Source organism: Mandrillus leucophaeus, unplaced genomic scaffold (genome assembly GCF_000951045.1).
Source record: "Mandrillus leucophaeus isolate KB7577 unplaced genomic scaffold, Mleu.le_1.0 Scaffold12, whole genome shotgun sequence".
NCBI classification, from domain to species: Eukaryota; Metazoa; Chordata; class Mammalia; order Primates; family Cercopithecidae; genus Mandrillus; species Mandrillus leucophaeus.
This window is the reverse complement of record NW_012100320.1, coordinates 2,207,601-2,220,063: the sequence shown is the minus strand read 5'-3', so window position 1 is coordinate 2,220,063 and position 12,463 is coordinate 2,207,601. Positions and strand designations below refer to the sequence as shown.

General features: G+C 38.6%; 1 protein-coding gene across 2 annotated transcripts in view; it reads left to right on the top strand.

Moving 5' to 3' along the window:
• Positions 1-12,463, top strand: part of CSNK1G1 (casein kinase 1, gamma 1) — a 290,970-nt gene that overhangs the window by 171,743 nt on the left and 106,764 nt on the right. For both annotated transcript variants that reach the window (XM_011967933.1, XM_011967939.1), the window contains 2 exons: positions 3,619-3,659; positions 11,600-11,669. In XM_011967933.1, the coding sequence (XP_011823323.1) occupies positions 3,619-3,659; positions 11,600-11,669 (111 nt within the window). The remainder of the gene's footprint in view (positions 1-3,618; positions 3,660-11,599; positions 11,670-12,463) is intronic.

Below are 12,463 nucleotides of genomic sequence, written 5' to 3'. Positions count from 1 at the left end.
CTCCCAAAGTGCTGGGATTACAGGTGTGAGCCACCACACCCAGCTACATTTTTTTCTTCAAAAGAAATCCATGCACAATTTCTATAATATAGTAGGTTTGTTTTTATATAAAAAAAGACTTTCTCCAAATCTTCAAATGAAAATGAGGATCCAAGAAAAGTGTGTATTACTTGTCCTGTAGCTTAGTACACAAGTGCCTTGGCACACTTCTAGGTACCCGCGGGCATACGTACCTCAGAGTGGGGACCTGGCATTCAATATTATTCATAACCTGTGCTTAGCTTAGTGGATCTTTATGGCTTTTCTTCTGTTTCTTCCCACACACTATGTGCTCCGATTATATGGGTCTACCCACAGCATATCAAATCCTGTGCATTTTCTATCATTTCTCCATATCATTGTTCAAATTAGTATTTTTTAAAAATAGGAAATCCTTCTGGGCTCACTTCAAGTGCTGCTTCTGCCCAAATTCATTAACCTCCGTATCCAGGCTCTTCTACTGACTTGTTTGTATTTTATTTTTAACACACACCATATCATGTGATTTATTTGACACACTTTTGAGCCACCACATACAAGACCTTGTGTGAGGAGGTAGAATACAGTCTATGAAGGGTGAGAACTGAGGTTGCTCATCTTAGATGTCTGGTATTTGTGTAGATGGACATTAAATAGTCACGGTTTTCCCTACCTCTGTTCTCTTTTTTTTCTAGTTAATCTTGTACTACCTTACAATGCTCATGCAAAATCCCAGATCTTATCAGGTCACAAAACCTTTCATTTTAAACTTTAAGATAGCATTGATGTTCTGCAATTATACAGGCAGTAGGAACAGGGAAAAATGGTATTAATGGCTTGCTTTTTTAATGGCTTGCTTTTTTTTTTTTTTTTTTTTTTTTTTTGAGAAGCAGTCTTGCTCTGTTGCCCAGGCTGGGGTACAATGGTGCGATTTTGGCTCACTGCAACCTCTGCCTCCCGGGTCAAGCAATTCTCCTGTCTCAGCCTCCCGAGTAGCTGGGATTACAGGCGCATGCCACCATGCCTGCCTAATTTTTGTATTTCTAGTAGAGATGGGATTTCACCCTGTTGGTCAGGCTGGTCTCGAACTCCTGACCTCGTGATCCACCTGCCTCGCCCTCCCCAAGTGCTGGGATTACAGGCGTGAGCTGTAATTAGGTTCTTATGGTTAAGCTTGTGCTAAAATTAGTTTTTTGGGTTTTTTTGTTTTTTGTTTTTTTTTTTGAGACAGAGTTTTGCTCCTGTCTCCCATGCTGGAGTGCAATGGCGTGATCTCAGCTCACTGCAACCTCTGTGTCCCAGGTTCAAGTGATTCTCCTGTATCAGTCTGCCGAGTAGCTGGGATTACAGATTCCCACCACCACCCCCAACTAATTATTGTATTTTTAGTAGAGACAGGGTTTCACCATGTTGACCAGGCTGTTCTCGAACTCCTGACCTCAGGTGATCCACCCACCTTGGCCTCCCAAAGTGCTGGGATTACAGGCATGAGCCACTGCACCTGACCCTAAAATTAGTTTTAAGTCACAGTAACAATACTCATTTCATTTCAGGAAGAGCTATCCTGAAAAATCTTTGCGCAGCATCACATCTGGTGTGCAAGAAGTTGTGGGCCAAATTAAAGTTTTAATCTGCCTGGGAGTTGGCTATTTGTTACTGCCTCATCTGTTCCTCTCTTACTTATTACTATCCTTTTTATAATTTCATGAAATATATTTTAAAATGGTTTTGGTGGAAACAGTAATCAGAAACATAAAGTAACCTTTAGAAAGTTAATGCAAACACTATATATATGAGAGAAATGCCTGTTTTCTACTTGTGCTCCCCTAAAAAAGAAGTTATTCATCTTATGGTTTCTTAGGTGTTTCTTATGGTTTCTTAGGGCAAACACCTAAGAAACCAACCTGTTAGTCTTCTTTTTATCTTACTTGCAGACAAAAATTATTCCTAAATTAGTGTACTCTTTGACACATAAAAGTACTCACAATCTGATGGCAGTATGAAAAGTTTAATGATGTAGTTATATTGCAGAGGGCCTTAGTTGTCTAGAGGTGTGTAAATGAAAACTTGTAAGCAGCTTTTTATGTTTGTTTATTTATTTATTTATGAGACGGCATCTCACTCTGTTGCCCAGGCTGGAGTACAGTGGTGTAATCTTGGCTCACTGTAGCCTACACCTCCCGGGTTCAAGTGATTTTCCCGCCTCAGCTTCACAAGTATCTGAGATTACAAGCGTTCACCACCACGCCCAGCTAATTTTTGTATTTTTAGTAGAGACAGGGTTTCACCATGTTGGCCAGGCTGGTCTTGAACTCCTGACCTCAAGTGATCCACCTGCCTCAGCCTCCCAAAGTGTTGGGATTACACCACACCCAGCTTGTTTTTTTATTTATAAAAACAATGTACATTATATAAAAATCAGAAAATACTAAAAACTTTTATATTACTTTTGTATTATTTTTCACACACATATATTCAGCTGTGTATTATAGGAATATAACATTTACTCGTATATTATTTTAAAAATAGCCGTACTATAGATACAGTACCAATAACTTTTAATCAGTCGAGATTTTGAGTGTCTTATATGTGCTGAACACGGTCTTAAGCACCATAGGGTATTGAGAAAACTTAAAATCCCTGTCCTCAAGATATTTACACTCTAGCTGGATAAGAAGGCAAATGTGTAAGAAGAGATATGAAGTTCAGTGCAGTGGCTAAACTACTAAACTACATGATATGTACTAAGCACTCAGGAGGAATTAAAGTTAAGGTTTCCAAGGATTAGTGACGGTGGGGAGGTGAGAGGAGCTGAGTACCCAGCATATATTACAGGTTCACTAATTGAAAGTTGTTGCTCTGGTCCTCATCATCATTCCAAGTTCTTAGTCTAAACGTCTGGGAATATTGATTACATTTGTAGAAACAGGAAAGTTTAAAGAAAAAAGCATTATTGCAGGAAGAACTTTGAGATGTGTAAGTGTTGTCTAACTGAAGATCTGTTTCCTGTAAATAGTTAAAAGATATAAAGTTATTGTTCTGGTGAACAGTCAAAACAACTTTGAGAATCATCTGCTTACAAGCAGTAGATGAATTCTCCAAAAGTAGGTTTGGGCAATAGTTGGTTTTATTCACACTATCCTTTATGCCATCTAAAGTTGACACGACATACCGTGACAAAATATATAGAATTCTATTTGCCAGTTAGTTCGAAGAATGAAGGTTTGTGTTTATTGTGCCAAGAGCTAAAATCTCTTTGAAATTCTGGAATTTCTTCTTGAATTGCCTTGTGACTTAATAGATGAGAAATATTAACACACGCGCACATGCGTGTGTGTGTGTGTGTGTATGTGTGTGTAAGAGAGATATATTTTCTCTTTTAGGAAGATTCTCAGGTGTAGCTTAAATTTCTAAATTTTCAAGCTGTTCTAGCCTTGCTGGATCTCATTATCTCTGTAGCTTTTCACTTATGAATCAAGTTTCATTTATGTGAGCAGCATTGGGAATATAACCTTTCTCATGACCCTGTAAGCTAATATTTTGCTTTGCCTTTCCCAGAATAAATGTCACTAAAACGTATACATTCTGCTTTCCCCTTAGGTAAAAATCTCTACACCAATGAATATGTAGCAATCAAACTGGTGAGTAGAATCTGTTTGTGGTAATTAATGTTTTGGTGCTCCCATTGCTTATATCTTCTTATAGGAAATAGTTTTAAGCATTCATTCACAAAAATGCTAATGGTTTTTTTTAATATATGATCCCACGTTTTTCTTCAATGATAGTGTTACAGTGATGAATCACTGTATACTATATAACACTATATAATTAAATGATACTAACTTTAGTGTTAGCAATGATGACTCAAAAATTAGTTGATTAAAAAAAGCTGGAAGAACTAGTAATTCTGTGAACTTAATCTTTCACAGAGGTATCTTAATTAAAAAGATAAAATCATTTAAAAATTTTACTGTTTTTTTCTCTAAACTGATTTATTTTTTGTACTTACAAGAAAATCATAACTGATCATCTAATCATGGCCTTAAAAATCTGTCAAGCATGAAAAATATACCATATGGTCAAATTAGAAGCAAAGGAGTCAATTGGTATATTAATACTAACCTTGTGAATAATTAAACTAGTCATTGAAAATGATATCCTATTGAAAAAGAGAAGTAATAATTTTATTATTTGTGAGGAATAATAATTTTAAAAGACAGAATTCTTTGTCTTATATTTAAGGTGGATAACAAAACCATTTTTTCATGTGAAATGTTTCATATGACTAGTTTCACTGAAACTCTGTGTTTGTCCTCATAGTAGGTATCCCAGGATTTACAGGTAGCTTTGTTTTATTAGTTGGAAGCTAGAGGAGTTAATGGTTGAAGGAAATCTATGCAATTCTTTTCTTTTCTTTCTTTTTATTTACTTTTTAGAGACAGGGTCTCACGCTGTTGCCCAGGCTAGAGTGCAGTGATGTGATCTTGGCTCACTGCAACCTCTGCCTCCTGGGCTCAAGCGATCCTTCCACCTCAGTCTGCCTCCTAAGAGGCTGGGACTGCAGGTGTGCGCCACCACACCTGGCTAAGTTTTGTATTTTTTGTAGAGACAGTGTTTCATCATGTTGCCCAGTTGGTCTCGAACTCCTGAGCTCAGGTGATCCATCCAGCTTGGCCTCCCAAAGTACTGGGATTACAGGTGTGAGCCACCACGCCTGGCATTGTTATTCTTTTCTAATTAATTGCACTTACCACATCCACACTTGTTCTGTGATTGGTCATTCTTCTCATCCAGCTTGCTTGTGGAGGAGGTAGGGTTGTCTTGTGAGGAACTGACAGTTATCAGATTTGTTTCTCTACAAAGGAGTGGGTGGACAGGGAGCAGGGCTTAGAGCAGCAGGTAACTTCTAGGAAACCAAGTGTTTTCTTTTTGTATTTTGACTTGGAACTCTTGTTGGATAGATGGGAGCAGGAAGAGAGGTAATACATGTTAACAATGCAGGTCAAATATCCTCTTAGATTGAATATTAGAGGATTAACCGGCCAGACGCAGTGGCTCATGCCTGTAATCCACTTTAGGAAGCCAAGACAGGCAGATCGCTTGAGCCCAGAAGTTCAGACCAGCCTGGGCAACAAGGCGAAACACTGTCTCTACAAAAAATACAAAAAATTCGTCAGGTATGCTGGCACACACGTGTAGTCCCTGCTACTTTGGAGGCTAATGTGGGAGAATAACCTGAGCCCAGGAAGTTGAGACTGCAGTGAGCCGAGATTGCTTGCCCCTGTGCACTCAGCCTGGGTGACAGATACCGTGTCTCAAAAAAATAGGATTAACCACATTTTTTTAATTTATAGGAATTTGGTTATTCTATTAAAGTGTTCTCTAGTACACTGACTTTTTTTACTTTTTCTGTTCTATTATTCTGATAAGTTGGAATAATCTCTGATTTTTTGGGACTACTAAGAGAACGAAGCACTTCCTAAAACACTTAAAAAATTTGCCATGTTACTACATATTTGTTAGGCTTTCTGTTAGGGACACTTCTTTCATCTTGATTTCTTCTGCCAGGTTGTACCAATCAACCTGTATAGATAAGCTTACATAACATATTGTTGACATGATTGATCGTTACATTTCACTTTCCTTTTTAAAAACTTTTATTTTGCTTTGTATGGCCACTATTTAAAGCTAAAAATGGAACTCTTGCAATCTAGTATGGTGTGACTCAGTACTGCATTTCTCTTTCAGATCAGTCTGAAAGGCATTTTAGAGGATAACAATTTTGTCTACAGGCTTTCTCTCTTCCTTTTGGGCTTCTGTTCTTCAAAGGGAGATATGAAGGCAGTAATTGAGCCCTTTGGATTGTAATGGTAAATTTGCCTTAAGCACTATACTCCTATAAGGTAGCTGTCTGCTGTTTGTTTAGGATTTTAGGCAGGCATGTGTTTTCCAGAATAACTGTGGCAAATATTCTGGCAAATGCACAGCCTCTATGGAAATGTAATCAGCATCTGGCACGGAAATGTAATCAGCATCTGGCACAGAAATGCAGGGAAGCTCTGTTGCTGCTGTTTCAGTTGTACTTTGTTTGGATCTTCATTGTGGACTCTTTTTTCTTAGATTTCTAAAAACCTTTAAAAAAAATCATACACAAAGTAAACAAAATAGTGTAATGAGCCCCTCCTTTATCCATCACCCACATTTCTAAGGGTTCTTTTTAACAGAGGTTTTCTAACAATTGGGTTTTAAAAAAATCTCTCTGTGCTGCTAATATTGCTGCCTTCTGCAATCTGTAGACTGAGTTTTGCAGTGCCTTCTACTTATAGTGCTTCCAGAAAAGCACCTTGAAGCCCAATTGGCTGAGCAGGCTATGGCCATGTGCTAAGGAGTTGGCTGAAGTGTGTAATTCTCTCAGTCTTCATAATAAGACCCTCATGTCTGAATATATGATGTGTATGCCTTTCAACCCTTGAACTCTATGGAATTTTGCATTTTTAATTTACTAGCTTAGCTACTCTATTATGCTTTCCAGCATGAAGATTGAGAGTATAATATTTGAGGAGGGATCTGTGGTTTTTAAAATTCATTGCCTCTGTGGTTTGTCAGAATCCAAAAGTGATTTCTCCGGAAAGAATAGTCGCTTTTCTAGTGTTTTGATCAACTTCTAGTTCCATGTTGATTTGTCATCACTGTTTCTGTTTGGTTCCTTGTGAATTCTTAGTTACTTTGCTAATGGAAAAATTCTATACCTGGCTGCTTTGATAGTGATTCAGTGGAAGATCTGCAACCAAATGGAGACATAAGAGTGATATGATACCTCTCTATCTGAAGAGAGAAATAGGAAAGGGACTCTACAATATAATTAGTCTTATGTACTTTTCTTTTTCTTTTTTTTTTTTTTTTTTTTGAGATGGAATCTTGCTGAGTCACCAGGCTGGAGTGCAGTGGCACGATCTCGGCTCACTGCAACCTCCAACTCCCCTGGTTCAAGCGATTCTCTTACCTCAGCCTCCTGAGTAGCTGGGATTACAGGCATGCACCACCATGCCCAGCTAATTTTTGTATTTTTAGTAGAGACGGGGTTTCACCATGTTGGCCAGGATGGTCTCGATCTCCTGACCTCGTGATTCACCCACCCCGGCATCCCAAAGTGCTGGGATTATAGGCGTGAGCCACCGTGCCCGGCCATGTACTTTTCTTTTGACTAAAAGTCTTGAGACACTTGAAGTCCAACTCTAACGATTGCTGATTTTATACTCAAAGAAGGGTATGAGTTCTTTCTTCAAAGCGCTTCCTACAGATATGAACATTCCAGTCTGGCCTGAATTGATTTAGATAAAATCTTCCTAGAAGCAGAGGGATAGACTAGACAACTTCAGAGAAACTTCTGAATTCTTTGGTTAATGGATTCTATATCTTAAGAAAAATGCAGAAAACTTCAAATGGATTCAGGAAAGAGCCTTCAAAGATGATCAAAGAATTAAAAGCTAGGACCTATGAGGAAAGGTGAAAGGAATTTGAAATTACTTTGCCTGAGGAAAGAAAGTCTAGGAAATCATTGGATTGTTTTGTTATTTGAAGAGAGCTACTTAATAGTATTTGAGGTTATTGAGGAGTTTTTTTTATTTTTTTGCTGAGGACTTAAGAAAAATAGGCTTAAGTTTCAGTAGTGAGATTTGAGTATAATATAAAAGTGTTCCAAACCACGAAACTTGTTCAACATCAGCATGAATTATTGAGAGAAGTTATGGAATCTCCTTCCTTGGAGTCTGTCTTAAACATAAGACAAATAGGCTGGGCACGGGGGCTCACACCTATAATCTCAGCACTTTGGGAGGCTGCAGTGGGTGGATCAGGAGGTCGGGAGTTTGAGACCAGCCTGGCCACTATGGTAAAATCTCGTCTCTACTAAAAATACAAAATTAGCCGAGTGTGGTGGCATGCATCTGTAGTCCCAGCTACTTGGGAGGCTGAGGCAGAAGAATTGCTTGAACCCGGGAGGTGGAGGTTGCAGTGAGCTGAGATTGTGCCATTGCACTCCAGCCTGGGTGACAGAGTAAGACTCCATCTCAAAAAAAAAAAAAAAAAAAAAAAAGGACAAATAACCACTCAGTGGAGGAAAGGACAGTCTTTTCAACAAATGAGGCTAGAAAAACTGGATACCCACGTAACAGTGAAGTTGGATTCTTACTTTACATTGTATTCAACAATTCAGAGTGGATTAAAGACCTAAATATAAGATTGAAACTATGATATTTTTACCAGAATACACATGAGAAAAGCTTCATGACATTGAATTTGGCAGTGATTTCTTGGATATGACACCAAAATCACAGACAACAAAAAAAGAAGCTAGCTAAGTTGGACTTCAGCAAAATTTAAAACTTTTGCATACTGTCAACAGAATTTTAAAAAGGGCAACCCATGGAAAGGAATAGGAGAAAATAATATTATCTAATAACAGGTGATAACCAGAATTTACCATTATAACAATTTTTTAAAGTTCAGTGGCATTGGCCAGGTGCAGTGGCTTATGCCTGTAATCCCAGCACTTTGGGAGGCTGAGGCGGGTGGATCACCTGAGGTCAGGGGTTTGATACCAGCCTGACCAACATGGAGAAACCCCATCTCCACTAAAAATACAAAAATTAGCCAGGCGTGGTGGCATATGCCTGTAATCCCAGCTACTTGGGAGGCTGAGGCAGGAAAATTGCTGAACCCGGGAGGCGGAGGTTGTGATGAGCCAATATCATGCCATTACAGTCCAGCCTGGGCAACAAGAGTGAAACTCCGTCTCAAAAAAAAAAAAAAAAAAAAGTTCAGTGGCATTAAGTACATTTATATTGGTGTACAACCATCACCACCATCCATCTCCAGAACTTTTTCATCTTCCCTAACTGAAATTTCCTATCTGTTAAACACTCCCCTCCCCCCAACCCCTTGGCAACCACCATTCTGTCTGTCTCTATGAATTTGACTACACTAGATACTTAATTTTTTTTGTGTTGTTTGCTTTTTTGGAGATGGAGTCTTGCTCTGTCGCCCAGGCTGGAGTGCAGTGGTGCGATCTAGGCTAACTGCAACCTCCACCCCCCGGGTTCAAGCAATTCTCCTGCCTCAGCCTGCTGAGTAGCTGGGACTACAGGTGCATGCTGACACTCCTGGCTAATTTTTTGTATTTTAGTAGAGGCGGAGTTTCACTGCGTTGCCTAGGCTGGTCTCGAACTCCTGAGCTCAGGCAGTCCATCTGTCTCAGCCTCCCAAAGTGCTAGGATTACAGGCGTGAGCCACTGCACTTGGCTACTAGGTACTTAATATTAAGTGGACTCATGCAATATTTGTCCTTTATAACTGGCTTATTTCACGAGCATAATGTCCTCAAGGTTTGCCCATGTTGTAGCATGTGTTGGAATTTCCTTTTTAAGGTTGAATAATACTTCACCATATGTATATACCCAATTTTGTTTATCCGTTCGTCCAATCATACACACTTAGGTTGCTTCCACCTGTTAGTTATTGTGAATAATAATGCTGTGAACATGCATGTAAAAATAAATCTGAATTCCTGCTTCCACTTCTTTGGAGCATCTGTCCAGAAAGAGAATTGTGAATCATAATGATTCTGTGTTTAATTTTTTGAAAAATTGCCATACCATTTTCCCGAGCAGTCACTGCACCATTTTGCATTCCCATCAGCAGTGCACAAGGATTCCAGTTTCTCCACATCCTCATCAACACTTGTTATTTTCTGTTTTTGATGATAGCCATCCTAATGGGTGTGCAGATGTTGAACTTTATTTTATTTATCGATTGACTGAGACAAGGTCTCACTCTGTCGCCCAGGCTGGAGTACAGTGGCACAATCACAGCTCCCTGCAGTCTTGATCTGTGGGACTCAAGCAGTCCTCCCACCTCATCTTCCTGAGTAGCTGGAACTACAGGAGTGTACCATCCTACCAGGCTAATTTTTAAATTTTTGGTAGAGACAGGGTCTCCCTATGTTGCCCAGGCTGGTCTCGAACTCCTGGACTCAAGCAGTTCTCCTGCCTCAGCCTCCCAAAGTGCTGGGATTACAGGCATGAGCCACCATGCCTGTCCTATTTTATTTGTTTATTTGTAAAGATGAGGTTTTGCTGTGTTGCCCAGGCTGGTCTCAAACTCCTGGTATTGAGTGATCCTCCTGTCTCAGCCTCTGAAAGTGCTGGGATTGCAGACATGAGCCACCATGTCAGCTACTGTTGAGCTTTTAAAGAGAGGTTATAATGTGTTTAGGGTAATGTTTGGTTTTCTTGTTAGCCAGTTGCCCAGTACACTCTCAGTTTAGAATAATCAACCAGCCAGTTGCTCAATTGGTATAGAGCAAAGTGTGGTTGTTTGGCTGCTTTATCTCTGAGGTTTTTAGAAAACTCAATTTTTGGAAACTTGAACACCACATTGATTGAAGTTACATATTTTAATTCTATTTACAATCTTTAATTCTCAACAGTTTAAAAAGAAATATATATAAGCATGTTCCTAAAAGCATTGTTCGTAATATTGGAAAGTGAAAAGAGTTCACATGTCCAAAAATTATGGGGAGGGTGTGTATACATACATACGTAAATACAAAATACATGTGCACATACAGGGCAATACTTAAACCATTAAAAATAATATAAGCCAGGTGCAGTGGCTTATGCCTATAATCCCACAGCACTTTGGGTGTCTGAAGTGGGAGGATTGCTTGAGCCCAGGAATTTGGGACCAGCCTGGGCAACATAGTAAGATCCTATCTCTACAAAAAAATAAAAATTAGCTGTGAGTGATAGCACACACTTGTGGTCCCAGCTGTTCGGGAGGCTAAGATAGGAGGATGACTTGAATCTGGGAGGTTTCGACTGCAGTGCGCGAGACCCTGTCTTTAAAAAAAAAACCAAGACATTATACACGTTTATTTACTGCCATGGGAAAATGTTACTACATTGTTGAATTCAACAGCACATTAATGAACAGCAAATATATTATAATCTCACTTATATAAAATTAAGTTCATCAGTCTATATTATATATAAATACATATATAGATAAATACTTAGAAAGGCATTCACTAAAATGTTAATAGTGCCTCTCTTTAAAGTGGCAGGATCACAGATGATTTTTGCTTTCTAATTTTTGTATATTGGAATTTTCTTCTGAGCATGCATTATTTTTCTAAAAATAATAAAACCGTGAACCTCCCAAAAATTCAGAACAAAACAAGCAGGAAATACATTCTGGTATTTTTTTTATTTAAAGGTTTGGCATCAAGTTTCCTGGGAAAATACATATCAGGAGAATATTTCATTGCAAGAAAGGTATCCTTGAATGATAGCTCATGCAAAGTCTATTTTTATTTAACTATCCATGGAAGGAGTTGTATGTAATTCACCTTCATCTTCTCTTAACTGTACTGTCTAAGACAAATTGTGGTTAGAAAAGGCTCTCATATATGGATATCATCTCTAAAACATTAGGTGATCTTAACCGTTGTTTACTCCAAAACTTTAAGAATGGAAAAATCCCATTTGTTGAAATCTGATCAGTTTTTCTTTTTGGATTTCAGGAACCAATAAAATCACGTGCTCCACAGCTTCATTTAGAGTACAGATTTTATAAACAGCTTGGCAGTGCAGGTAAGTCAAGTCTTTCTTCTCCACTTACTTAGCATGTAGCTTAGCTGGAAGCCCTAAAATATACAAATTTTTTTGTCTGGCTTACCCTTTTTACCAAACCATCTGTCTCCCCTGCTTGCCGGATAGGTAAATAAACATAGTCAGACACAAAGCTGCTTGCTCTCTGGTTCCTGGAGTTGAGTTGACAGGGGAACTGTGTTGCTATGACTGTGCCCACAGACCAACCTGCAGATGCTTTCCACTTGTCAGATACACATAGTGTGAAGGATTTGCTTTTCAGTAGTTCATTCTCTTTTCATTTCTTTACTTATACCAAAAGAAAGGAGGAAATGTTGGTAATTTGCAAAATATACTTTACCGCATTGAGGTGGTTTATCTGTTTTAAAAACATACTAAAATATACATTCTGAAATACTACAGCACTGTCATTTTATCCATTTTTCTCATTAATTTGCAAGAGCTATCCATATGATTGCAATAACCTATGACCTTTGGCAATTTTTAAAAATTAAGTTAATCACTTTAAAAAATGTTTGTTTTTTACCTAAAAGCTCTGATTTCTCAAATATCTTACTGACTTCCAGAAAAATATTTTGCTAACGTTTACCTGTAGAGACAAATCTCTCAGAAGATGAAATCTTTCAGAGCTATTTTCACTATTTGACATTAGTAGAATTTCCTCTGCTTTATGCCCCCTTCACTGTGACAGGTTTTCTGGGAATGACTAAAGCTTGGTCTTCCTTCCTTCCTTCCTTCCTTCCTTCCTTCCTTCCTTCCTTCCTTCCTTCCTTCCT